The sequence below is a fragment of the Oncorhynchus masou genome, chromosome 28, assembly GCF_036934945.1.
Source record: "Oncorhynchus masou masou isolate Uvic2021 chromosome 28, UVic_Omas_1.1, whole genome shotgun sequence".
In the NCBI taxonomy this organism is placed as follows: domain Eukaryota; kingdom Metazoa; phylum Chordata; class Actinopteri; order Salmoniformes; family Salmonidae; genus Oncorhynchus; species Oncorhynchus masou.
In genome coordinates this window covers 40,296,949-40,310,573 of record NC_088239.1, presented here as the reverse complement: position 1 = coordinate 40,310,573, position 13,625 = coordinate 40,296,949, and the positions used below count along the sequence as shown (strand labels likewise).

Sequence of the window (13,625 nt, the reverse complement as noted above, 5' to 3'; positions counted from 1 at the left end):
AAAATAGCAACTGTCTTCTCTAATCCGGAGGACATAAGAATATAGAGATGCTAGAAATCGATTTTTAGACATGACATGTATTTTCATATTTTAGTATACCCTTTTCATAATAATGTGAAATTCCTGTTGTTTTTTTTAAATATCAAATTATTTTGCAGATGTTATTGCAGGTGCAGCGAAATACTTATGCTTCTAGTTCCAACAGAGTAGTCCACCTGAGTAAATGCATGTTAAAAATGCCTCTGGCTGTGTTTACAGCTTTGAGTCTTTTTGGGTAAGTCTCTTAAATTAAGGGCTTTGCACACCTGGACTGTGCAATATTTGTCCATTTATTATTATTTTTAAATTCTTCACAGTCTGTCGAGTTGGTTGTTGATCATTGCTAGACAGCCATTTTTAAGTCTTGCCATAGTTTCAAACAGATTTAAATCAAAACTGTAACTAGGTCATTTAGGAGCATTCAATATCCTCTTGGTAATCAACCCCAGTGTAAATTTGGCCTTGTGCTTTAGGTTATTGTCCTGCTGAAAGGTGAATTTGTCTCCCAGTATCTGTTGGAAAGCAGACTGAGCCAGTCTTTCCTCTGATTTTGCATGTTCTTAGCTCTACTGTGTCTTTCTATCTTGAAAAACTCCCCAGTCCTTGCTGTTGACAAGCATACCAATAACATGATGCAGCCACCATCATGCTTGAAAATATGAAGAGGGGTACTCAGTCACGTGTTGTTGGATTTTCTCCAAACATTAAAAGTTACTTTCTTTGCTGCATTTTTTTTGCATTATTACTATTAGCGTCTTGTTGCAAACAGGATGCATGTTTTGGAATATTTGTAATCTGTAAATGCTTCCTTCTTTTCATTCTGTCATTTAGGTGAAAATTGTGGAGTAACTACAATGTTGATCCATCCTCAGGAGAAAACTATCACAGCCATCAAACTCTGTTTTAAAATCCCCATTGGCCTCATGGTGAAATCCTTCCACTCTGGCAAGAGTTAGGAAGGACACCTGTAGCTTTGTAGTTACTGGGTGTAATGATACACCGTCCAAAACCTAGTTAATAACTTTACCATACTCAAAAGTATGTTCACTGCATGATTTTGTTTATTTTTACCCATCTGCCAATCAGAGACCTTTGCGAGTTATTGGAAAACCTCCCTGGTTGAATCTGTGCTTGAAATTCAGTACTCGACTGAGGGATCGTTCAGATAATTGTGGGTATTTTCTATAGATCAGTGAAACCAAATCCCAATTTAATACATTTTTAATTCAGACTGTAACCCAACAAAATGTGGAAAAAGTTTTGTGAATGAATAAAAAAGTGTGTGTGTGTGTGTGTGGCAGTAATTATATTGACTAGAATTCAAAAATATAAAAAGTGTTGGTCCCATGTTTCATGAACTTAAATAAAAGATCCCAGAAATTGTGCACAAATTTGTTTACATCCCTGTTAGTGAGCATTTCTCCTTTGCCAAGATGAGGATTAAACAGCGTGATCATTACACAGGTGCACCTTGTGCCACTTTAAAATGTGCAGTTTTGTAAAACAACGTGTCAAGTTTTGGGGGAGTGTTGCAGGAAAGTCCACCAGAGCTATTGTCAGAGAATTGAATGTTCTGAAACAAAGCTTAAAATGTTCCATTTCTTCCATGGCCTGCATGCTCAGACATGTCACCCATTGAGCAGTTTGGGATGCTCTGGATCAACGTGTACAACAGGTTGTTCCATTTCCCGCCAATATCCAGCAACTCCGCATAGCCATTGAATAGGAGTGGGACTACATTCCGCAGGCCACATCAACAGCCTGATCAACACTATGCAAAATAGATGATTAGCGCTGCATGAGGCACCAGATACTGACTGGTTTTCTGATCTACATGCTTAACCTTTCTTAAGATATCTGTGAGATGCGTATCTGTATTCCCAGTCATATGAAATCCATAGATTAGGGCCTAAGGCATTTATTTCAATTGACTGATTTCCTTTATATGAGCTGTAACTCAGTTAAAAAAATGAAATTGTTGCATGTTGAGTTTTATATTTTAGTTTAGTATAAATATGAAGTGGGTAAAGCAGTATGTAAACGTCATTAAAGTGACCAAACAAGCATATCTCTGAAATGTCAACGGAGCAAGCTTTTTATTTTCAAAGCCTTTTACATTTATTTTCAGCTCGCATCATGTTAATTTCACTTTTTGTGTCCCGCGGAAACAACTTTGCAGACGATGACCACAACATGTCAAATCCTCAAAGAATGCTGCGAGAAAGCGGCACCACTCTGTCAGAGCTCGGTGCTTATTAGGTTACAAAATCTGACTTTTTGTATATAATGTTAATGATATGTTAGACCCCACTGACAAAAATGAATGGGAAAACATTGGCATAGGACAAACCATGTACACGGTGGCCAATACCACCCAAATCGGCGTTGATTCATGCAAAATGTTTTGCAAATGCCATATGGCAATTGCCAGTTGTAACACTTCAAAAATCCAAAAGGTGGCGTGTGCGCTCCACCGTGGTTTTTCATATAGGAAATGGACCCCAAGTCAACATCCAAAAGCCAAATTTTGAAAAAAATGATTTTTTTGTCAAAAACTTATCACCCCTTAAAAAAGTGCTTTCTGGACCGTTTTTCGGAATTCTTTAGCTTTTTTTGTCAATTACACATGTGTAAGAACTGTATGAATATACTTTTGTCCAATTTTATTATCATAATTTTTTTTAAATTACTTGCGCATAAGGCACATGTTTTGTCCATTTGCAATATGATTTCATAGGAAGTCAAAAGTCAAAATTTCATAAACTTCACACACCCCTAAAAAAGTGCTTTCTGGACCGTTTTCGAAATTCTTTCGAATTTTGTGTCAATTAAACCCGTATAAGAACTGTATCAACATACTTTTAGTCATATTTTATTATCATAATTCTTTTTTTTTTTACTTGTGCATTAGGCATATGTTTTCTCCATTTGGAATATGATTTCATAGGAAGTCAAAAGTCAAAAATTGCAAAATTTCATAAAAAACGTATTTTATTATCATTCATTTTTTTTTCTTTTTTTTACTTGTGCATATGTTTTGTGAGGGCCAAATGTCATAAGAAATTTGACATGCTCAAAAATCCTGCAGAAATGCAAAATTGACTGGCCTGATGAACTCGGGATGGCCGGGCAGTGATTGTTGTTCCTTTCCATCACTCGTGGTGTTCATTTCATCATGTCCATTTGGTGATGTTTTCTCACTTTTGCAAAGTCACTGTGCATTTGCAATATGGTTCAATGGGCATTCACCATCACGAATTTGTCATGCTATAAAAATCGTGCAGGAATGCAAAATTGACTGGCCCGGTGAACTCGGGATGGCTGGGCAGTGATTCTGGTACCTCTCCATCGCTCGTTAGGGTTGATTTCAGAATGTTACTTTTGGTGATGGTACCTCACTGTTTAAACATATTGCAAATGTTTTCTCACTTTTGCAAAGTCACTGTGCATTTGCAATATGGTTCAATGGGCATTCACCATCACGAATTTGTCATGCTATAAAAATCGTGCAGGAATGCAAAATTGACTGGCCCGATAAACTCGGGATGGCTGGGCAGTGAATCTGGTACCTCTCCATCGCTCGTTAGGGTTGATTTCAGAATGTCACTTTTGGTGATGGTACCTCACTGTTTAAACATATTGCAAATGGACAAGAGTCACCAGCAAGTCACCGTCCATCAGTCAATTTGATATGATTCTGACACCAAACTGATACAAACTGACACCAAGCCCACTTTTCCCAACTCGTTTAGTAGCCAAGTATCACATACTTCAGAGCTGGCCCAAAATTCACAACGCCTTCGGTTCAAACCATAAAAAAAACAAAACACGTAGTTACGTTCTAGCTGCGGGTCCATTTCTTGTGTTATGTGTAGGCCTAGCTGAGGCGACCCCGAATCCCAAGTTTCGGCTTGATAGGTCATTTGGTGTCCGAGTAAAACCCTAATTGGTGCTGAAAATCCACTTTTTTCAATGACTTGCTACGGGGTCCTTGAATGAGCTATCGGACAGAAACGTTGGTTTCTGTCTCTATGGGCCGAGACGGTCACAATGCACCTAGTCTTGTGACTCTGGGACATTTCTAAATGTCGACATTTTCGTAATGGTCAAAATTAATTGAAGTCATTGCAAATGTACGAGGCTGTTTCTCGGTCCGAGAACCTTCTAGAGTGGCGTAACTCACCACCCACTATCGACCTGAGGTCTAGAACAGGATTCTAAAGTTTCTGAACTCTAGGTCTGACGGTTCATTAAAAGTTCCAACAAGGTTAACTAATGCAGGGAGTGTATGTCTCTACGCACCCCAATGGGTCCCTACTTCCAAGCTGTGTGTGTGTGATTTAGTTTTCCTTTGAAATTTTATGGGAAAAAATGACTGATTTACAATTCATGGGGGTTGCCTAATCACATATATGAAGTTTTGCAAAGATCTGATTTTTTTAACCCCTCGAAACAGCCCAGGAGACACCAATTATGGAACTTCCGGTTGGCACAGGAAGCTATAACTCAACACACATCCTCATTGGGGTATGCTTTTACAGAATCCTGAGTTTTAAGTCTTTACGTTAAGAATTGACTGATTTACACAGGGTTCAATGCACTATGTCTATCAAATTGCAGGCAGGGTATGGATATACACTTTGAGGGTGATTTTAAGCACTTCCGGTTGGTCCAGGAAGCTTAGAATCGACACAGGTAGACCTCATAGTGTCCTGATGGACTGTCATCAAAGACAGATTCATAAGGCATTCATAACCCACATAGGCCTCAGGTTGAATTTAGAGGAGCAGGCAATGTATTCCTATGGGTAGAGAAGTCAATGCAAACTGTTTGATGTAAACACCTTATTTTAACTGTGAAGGGTTAATGCCACACGGTCAAGGTGAGGCTTGCACGGATCGGGGGGACCTTAGGAACGTACCTGAGGTCGAATTGTGTTTCTCACCCTAACGGTTCTCTCACTGTCACCCAAAAGCAAATGACATTGTGGTGCAGGCTTCATTTTGGGCCTACTTTTCTAATGGTCGCTACGCTTAGACCGAGCGAGCTACGGTCAAGCGGGATATCTCGTTGAACTCGGCACGGCCTTGGGATTATGTTTATGCCATTGCCTGCTCTCTGTGTCTTTAAGCACCGCGCTTTGTCACTCCATCCTTGCTGTGTGTGTGTGTGAGAGCTTTTCTTTGACATCTGTTGGGAGAAATGACTGATTTTACAGTTCAGGAGGGTTGCCTAATCACACATATGAAGTTTTGAAAAGATCTGACCTTTTTAACCCTTGGAAACAGCCACTATGACACCATTTAAGGCACTTCCTGTTGGCACAGGAAGCTATAAATAAACCCATATCCTGATTTGGGTATGCCTTTACAGAATCCTGAGTTTTAAGTCTTTACGTTAAGAACTGAGTTATTTACGGAGGGTTTAGTGAGTGTTTGTTATTTCAGAAAATCATAGAAAATCACAGAAATCTCGCAGAGCTCCACAGCACACTTTAAAAATATTCGTATGAACACCCTGCAACTGGATCTGTAACTGTTGAAAAAAAAGCACCTATATTTGAACATCACCAATCTGTCATTGTACAATTTCTCTTAAATGACGATAGATAAATGGCTGATTTTTTTTTATTGACTCCGGAGGCTCCTTGACTTTGACGTGAAGTGAAAAAATAATTTCTCTATTTTCATTTTGGACCTTTAATCCCAGAAAAAATGGCCATAACTCAAAAACGGTTGAGGCCTAGACGCCGTCTTGTTCGGGGCCAACTGCCCATTATTCCAAACCTATGCTCACCAAGTTTCGGCTTCGAAATATTTTCAGTTTTCGAGATAATGCCCCGTCGTGATTCGTGATGTTTTGTCAAATTGCAGTATGATTGCTTATGCCCTCTTGTGGGATTTTCCGGGATAGCGGAAAAATGACCAAAATTTGATTGTTTTATAAAACGAAAACCGAATGTCCGACAAAGTTCATTTGATGACTTCCCGGTAGGTCTGGCCCTGCCGCTCGGCCCGACGCCGTCCCCGAATTTTACAAATGTTTTCGGACGTCTAGTAAGGGACGGTACATTTGCAATATGGACTTTCTCACTAACCATACAGAAAATGTCTAAATGTTCCCTTAAGGTATGTTAGCACAGCCTTCGGTCAAAATAACTGCAATCAAGCGCTTCCTATAACCATCGATGAGCTTCCTGCACCTCTGTACTGGCAGTTTGGCCCAGTGCTCTTGTGCAAACTGCTCCAGTTCTCCCAGATTAGAAGGGTGCCTTCTCCTAACTGCTGTTTTCAGATCTCTCCACAAGTTTTCAATGGGATTTAGATTTGGACTTGCTGGCCACTTCAGAACAGTCCAGCGTTTTGTCTTGAACCATTTCTGGGTCCTTTTTGAAGTGTGTTTCGGGCCATTGTCCTACTGGAAGACCCATGACCTTCAACGGAGACACAGTTTTCTCACACTGGATCCGACATTGGACTCCAAAATACCTTTTGTATTCACCTTGTAGCGGTATTTATTAGAGGGGTAAAGAAAGGTTTTGTTCGGGCGCCAGGCAGGTATTAACCATGCCGAAAGGAAAAGAGTAGAATAGAGAGAGTACCACTACCAGACCCACACACATCAGCAGAAGAGACTGCCTAGAGTGTAGCCTGTTTACCAGATAGCCAGTGGAGAGAAAAGAGAATACACACCATATAAAACCCACATCAAAGCACAGGGGTAACCCCAACAAGAATACCTCATACAATAATACTAATAATGGGAGAGCAATTCAACAGCAACTTCATACAAGAACGAACCCAGTCATCAACAGAGGATTTGCAATAATCTGTATTATTTTCTAGTGGATGAGTGCAGAGGGTATGAATGTGGGGGGTGTTCATCGACACAACAAAGGCCTTAAAAATGTCCACAGTCTTCTCGGCCACATGTCATTAGTACACCTCACCTCAATACAGTTCACATAACAATACACAACTTGCAAGAAACCTCCCTTTTAACTAAAATTTTCATCAAAATACTTCTGGCAGGGCAATAATAGTCCAGCTCTAATGAACTTCAATGGGAAGTGCATTTGAAAAATAGAGAGTCTGTGGCAGGGTAAAGCACTGGAACGAGAGGGAAGAGAAAGAGAGAGAAAAAGAGCTCTTAGCTGTGGTCTTCAGGCCTGCTGGTGTACTGTCTGACTGTCCGATGGTTTGTATGTTAAAGCTTCGCAACAATGTTGCTACTAATCCATGCGATCCATAACGGGCGCGGTCCCAAACAAAAACAACCACGATCTAAAGCGATCACACCGATGATTGAGTTAAATACTTTATAAACTACAAACGCTGAAAACAAACAAAACTTCTGCAGCACACACAATCAAACTGTCGCACCACCCAAGAGCCCCTCCCGAAAGAGCTGAATGAGCTCTCTTTATTTCCTCCTTCCTTACTGCTCATGCGCTCTTAAAATGGCAGTGCACGGTGAAGGCTCCGTGCAGATTTCGCCACAACCTGATTTCATGATGCCATGCACACGTTCAAGGCACCCAGTTCCAGAGGCAGCAAAGCAACCCCAAAACATCACAACCTCCATGTTTGACTGTTGGGAAGGTGTTCTTTTCTTTGAAAGCTTAATTTTGTTTTCTGTATAGATGGTGTGCTTTACCAAAAAGCTGTAAATTGGTCTCATCTCTCCACAGGATTTTCTCCCAGAAGGATTTTGGCATGTTCAGCTGTGTTTTGGCAAATTGCAGTCGGGCTTTCTTATGTCTTCCTCTCAGCAGAGGGGTCCTCTTGGGACTCCTACAATGTAACCCCTTTTCATTGAGTTGGCGACGGATTGTGCGAGTTGAAACTGTCTGAATGTCAGCTTGAATCTGTGTGGCAGTTGACTGAGGCGCTTTCTCCACCATTCAAACAATGCTTTGCTGCAATCTTCCATTAAGTTTTCTCTTGTGGCCACGTCCAGTGAGGTTGGCTACAGTGGCATGGGCCTTAAACTTTTTGATTACATTACTTACGGTGGAAGCAGGAACATCAAGGTCTCTGGAGATGAACTTGTAGCCTCGATTGTCCATGCTTGACTCCAATCTTGTATCTGATCTCCTCAGATAATTCTCTGGTTGTTTTGTTCAACTGCACACATTTCTGGAAGAAATGGTGCATTATTTGAAAAAAGTGCAAGGGTGCCAATATTTTTGTCCACGACTGTACATCTCATTCAACCCACTTATTAATAAGTGTATATATACTGTTGGAAGTCATCGTATCAGTCCCATCTGGGGCGGGAGGTAGCATAGTGGTTAGAGCGATGGACTAGTAATTGAAAAGTTGCAAGATCGAATCCCTGAGCTGACAGGGAAAAATCTGTCGTTCTGCCACTGAACAAGGCAGTTAACCCACCGTTCCTAGGCCGTCATTGAAAATACGAATTTGTTCTTAACTGACTTGCCTAGTTAAATAAAAGGTAACTCATGCCCCACCCTGCCCTCTCTTTCCCAGAAGCACGGGCACACCATCCCCCATGTCTCCCATGCCGTCTCCTGCCAGCACAGCCAGCTCTGGGCCAGGCTCCAATCACAGCAGTGGGGTGGGGATGGGCAATGTGAGCACTGTGGCCATTCCCCAGGTCATCCAGCAGGTGGCATCGTCCTACGTCAACATCACAGCACTCTTCCTGAGTGCTCACGACATCTGGGAGCAGGCTGACGAGCTGGCACACAGAGGCAGTGGTAAGGAGGAGCAAAGAGGGGTTAAATAGTCTTACACAAGGATATTATTACACCTGAACAGATTCTTTATAAGCTGTAGTTCTATATATCATTACTTGAGATCATGATGACTGGGAAAAAATACTGGTGATGGGTTTAGTAATATTCATGTGAGCATTTCTTTCCTGCTACTCCATCTAATGTTGGTATTAATTTATCCAGGCTCTTTTCTTCTCTTTTTTTTTGTGTCTCTCTAGGTTTGTTGTCTGAGCTGGACTCAGCTCTGGGCCAGTTGAGCCTGACCTCCACCATGAGCTCTCTGGTGCGACACACACGGCAGGGACTGCAGTGGCTCCGACTGGACACCTGCGAGACACAATGACTGTTTCTCAACCCCACCCAGCACTACACAGCCCTGCTTACTCCTGCCGTACTCCTACAGTGCCCAGCCCTGGATAACCCTGTCCGGGACATCCTATTTGGCTTTATTTATTGACAGGCCATCAGGCGAAAGCAGGATCCCAAGTCCCTCCTCTACAAGTTGTTCATATGGATACAAAGTCAACTTTTATTACATTTTTCCCAACTACCTATGAAACTGATGTTCAGAGACCCTGTGTCCCACACACTTCCGGGTCCTCGTCCTCTGTTGGTCATATGGATGGGTCCATTAACAAATCAACTATCACATCCATCTCTGGAGGCAGCAGGGCCTGCTAGACCTGTAGTGAGCTGAATGAGACTCTCCCTTTCTGAATAATTTGTCACACAGCCAACTGACTGTGGCCTGGCCACCCCTCTGGGCCCTGTATCCCCTGGGGGTTAGACAGTGGGAAGGTTGGCTGAAGAACTGACTTTTGGGAGGGATCAAAGAGTCCTCCCACCCTTCTCCTGTGGTAATGCAAAGCAGTGATGATAAAAAGCTTATTTATTAGCCTTATTATATTATCACTATTTTTATATTGTTTCAGTAAAATTTTGTTTGATCAAAAGCGGTGTCATGGCCAATATTTACTTCACCCAGCTGAAAAGGCCTATAGAACTACAGGTATCCATCCATCCCAGACCCATCCTATAATAATAGTAATAATAATATTGGTTAACTCCTGCAGAATATAACCAGTATCTCTGCGCTCTATAAAGTATTTCTAAATTGATTTTGCCCTGAAAAATTGACATGCCACAAGATGGCCCTGGTCACTTTCTGTGAATATGTTTGTTTATTATTCTTCTTCTCTTTTCTCTTCAAATGAGATTGAATCTACCTGCCAGGACGGGTCCACTATGTTAATTCAGTCATAACAGAAATATAGTGCATTCGGAAATTATTCAGACCCCTTGAGTTTTTCCACATTTTGTAACGTTAAAGCCTTATTCTAAAATTGCTTATATTGTTTTTTGCCCTTCATCAAACTACACACAATACCCCACAATGGCAAAGCAAAAACAAGTTTATATCAATGTTTTCAAATTAATATTAAAAAATATTAAAAAATGAAATCACATTTACATAAGTATGCACACCCTTTTTCAGTACTTTGTTGAAGGACCTTTGGCAGCGAATACAGCCTCGAGTCTTGGGTAGGATGCTACAAGCTTGGCACACCTGTATTTGGGGAGTTTCTCCCATTCTTCTCTGCAGATCCTCTCAAGCTCTGTCAGGTTGGATGGGGAGTGTCGCTGCACAGCTATTTTCAGGTCTCTCCAGAGATATTTGATTGGGTTCAAGAATCAGCTCTGGCTGGGCCACTCAAGGACATTCAGAGACTTGTCCCAAAGCCACTCCTGCATTGTCTTGGCTGTTTGCTTAGGGTCGTTGTCCTGTTGGAAGGTGAACCTTCACCCCAGTCTGAAGTCCCTGAGTGCTCTGGAGCAGGGTTCCCTCAAGGATCTCTCTATACATCTTTCCCTCAATCCTGACTAGTGTCCCAGTCCCTTGTCGCTGAAAAACATCCCCACAGCATGATGCTGCTGCTGCCACCATGCTTCACTGGTGCCAGGTTTCCTCCAGATGTGATGCTTGGCATTCAGGCCAAAGAGTTCAATCTTGGTTTCATCAGACCAGAGAATCTTGTTTCTCATTGTCTGAGAGTCTTTAATGGCCTTTTGGCAAACTGCAAGTGGGCCTTCATGTGCCTTTTTACTGAGGAGTGGACTCTGTCTGGCCACTCTACCATAAAGGCCTGATTTGGTAGAGTGCTACAGAGATGGTTGTCCTTCTGGAAGGTTTTTCCATCTCCGCAAGAGGATCTCTGAAGCACTGTCAGAGTGGCCATCGGGTTCTTGGTCACCTCCCTGACCAAGGCCTTTCTCCCCCGATTGCTCAGTTTGGCCGAGCGGCCAGCTCTAGGAAGAATCTTGGCAGTTCCAAACTTTTTCCATTTAAGAATGATGGAGGCCACTGTGTTCTTGGGAACCTTCAATGGTGCAGACATTTTCTGGCACCCTTCCCCAGATCTGTACCTCTACACAATCCTGTCTCGGAGCTCTACAGTCAATTCCTTCAACCTCATGGCTTGGTTTTTGAATTGACATGCACGTTCAACTGTGGGACCTTATATAGACAGGAGTGTTCCTTTTCTAAATCCAAGTTGTAGAAACATCAAGGATGATCAATGGAAACAGGATGCACCAGAGCTCAATTTGAGTCTCATAGCAAAGGGTCTGAATACTTATGTAAATAAGGTATCTTTTTTATTTGCAAAAAATGTCGACCTGTTTTCGCTTTGTCATTATGGGTTAGTGTGTAGATTGATGAGGAACATTTTTTTATTTAATCAATTTTAAAATAAGGCTGTGACCTAACAAAATGTTGAAAAAGTTAAGGGGTCTAAATACTTTCCGCATGCACTGTATGCTTTGATTTGAGTTGGATAAAAAGTGTGCCTTATATGTTTAAAGGAGACTTAAGTCTGTCTTCCCAAATTAAATACTTTTTGAAAGTAGCATCATGGATAATTAACACAGCGAATCCCAAAAACAGAAGTCAAGTGACTATGTATGTGGGAGGAGTTTCTCAACTCCTCCCACATACATAGTCACGATAGTCTGAAAGTCAAGTCCTACTCTTCCCTTTACTATACTAACAGTCATGACCGTTGGAAAGGATGCACTGTTTGACTGGCAGCCTGAGAAAGCACTGACAGGTGGTTCTGTTTACATCATTTGCATAGCTCTGATGTACATACGGTATACATTGACAAGTTTTGTTTTCAAAATCATCTAAATTATTGCTGCTTTTTAGTGCTGTTCTTGAAACGACTACTGACCTTTGTTATCTAGAGATAATGGGCAATAGAGTCAATGTGTCTCAAATTGCAGCCTATTCTCTATTTTTGACCAAGTAGTGCATAATATAGGGAATATGGTCCCAATTGTGGCACAGACAATGTCTAGATGAGTATTGTATGTTTAGGCCTATTCATGGAGTTTAAAGACTGAGATGTAGACCCTGTCTTGCAGTAGAATAAAAGACAGCATTTCCCTTTTAAATCAAATCAAATTTTATTTGTCACATACACATGGTTAGCAGATGTTAATGCGAGTGTAGCGAAATGCTTGTGCTTCTAGTTCCGACAATGCAGTAATAACCAACAAGTAATCTAACTAACAATTCCAAAACTACTGTCTTATACACACAAGTGTATAAGGGGATAAAGAATATGTGCATAAAGATATATGAATGAGTGATGGTACAGAGCAGCATAGGCAAGATACAGTAGATGGTATCGAGTACAGTATATACATATGAGATGAGTATGTAAACAAAGTGGCATAGTTAAAGTGGCTAGTGATACATGTATTACATAAAGATGCAGTAGATGATATAGAGTACAGTATATACGTATACATATGAGATTAATGATGTAGGGTATGTAAACATTATATTAGGTAGCATTGTTTAAAGTGGCTAGTGATATATTTTACATCATTTCCCATCAATTCCCATTATTAAAGTGGCTGGAGTTGAGTCAGTGTGTTGGCAGCAGCCACTCAATGTTAGTGGTTGCTGTTTAACAGTCTGATGGCCTTGAGGTAGAAGCTGTTTTTCAGTCTCTCGGTCCCAGCTTTGATGCACCTGTACTGACCTCGCCTTCTGGATGATAGCGGGGTGAACAGGCAGTGGCTCGGGTGGGTGTTGTCCTTGATGATCTTCATGGCCTTCCTGTAACATCGGGTGGTGTAGGTGTCCTGGAGGGCAGGTAGTTTGCCCCCGGTGATGCGTTGTGCAGACCTCACTACCCTCTGGAGAGCCTTACGGTTGTGGGCGGAGCAGTTGCCGTACCAGGCGGTGATACAGCCCGCCAGGATGCTCTCGATTGTGCATCTGTAGAAGTTTGTGAGTGCTTTTGGTGACAAGCCGAAATTTTTCAGCCTCCTGAGGTTGAAGAGGCGCTGCTGCGCCTTCTTCACGATGCTGTCTGTGTGGGTGGACCAATTCAGTTTGACTGTGATGTGTATGCCGAGGAACTTAAAACTTACTACCCTCTCCACTACTGTTCCATCGATGTGGATAGGGGGGTGTTCCCTCTGCTGTTTCCTGAAGTCCACAATCATCTCCTTAGTTTTGTTGACGTTGAGTGTGAGGTTATTTTCCTGACACCACACTCCGAGGGCCCTCACCTCCTCCCTGTAGGCCGTCTCGTCGTTGTTGGTAATCAAGCCTACCACTGTTGTGTTGTCCGCAAACTTGATGATTGAGTTGGAGGCGTGCGTGGCCACGCAGTCGTGGGTGAACAGGGAGTACAGGAGAGGGCTCAGAACGCACCCTTGTGGGGCCCCAGTGTTAAGGATCAGCGGGGTGGAGATGTTGTTGCCTACCCTCACCACCTGGGGGCGGCCCGTCAGGAAGTCCAGTACCCAGTTGCACAGGGCGAGGTCGAGA

General features: G+C 42.1%; 1 protein-coding gene across 7 annotated transcripts in view; it reads left to right on the top strand.

The window, feature by feature from the left end:
* The window catches only part of LOC135517575 (AF4/FMR2 family member 1-like), a 99,329-nt gene extending 86,648 nt beyond the window's left edge, over positions 1-12,681 (top strand). For 3 of the 7 annotated variants that reach the window (XM_064942001.1, XM_064941999.1, XM_064942002.1), the window contains 2 exons: positions 8,532-8,761; positions 8,998-12,681. In XM_064942001.1, coding sequence (XP_064798073.1) covers positions 8,532-8,761; positions 8,998-9,122 — 355 coding nt within the window. In that variant the 3' untranslated portion in view covers positions 9,123-12,681. Of the gene's footprint in view, positions 1-158; positions 2,496-8,531; positions 8,762-8,997 lie in introns of those variants that run through there. The other 4 variants (XR_010452051.1, XM_064942000.1, XM_064942003.1 and 1 more) reach the window with 4 other exon arrangements.
* Positions 12,682-13,625: the final 944 nt, after the last annotated feature.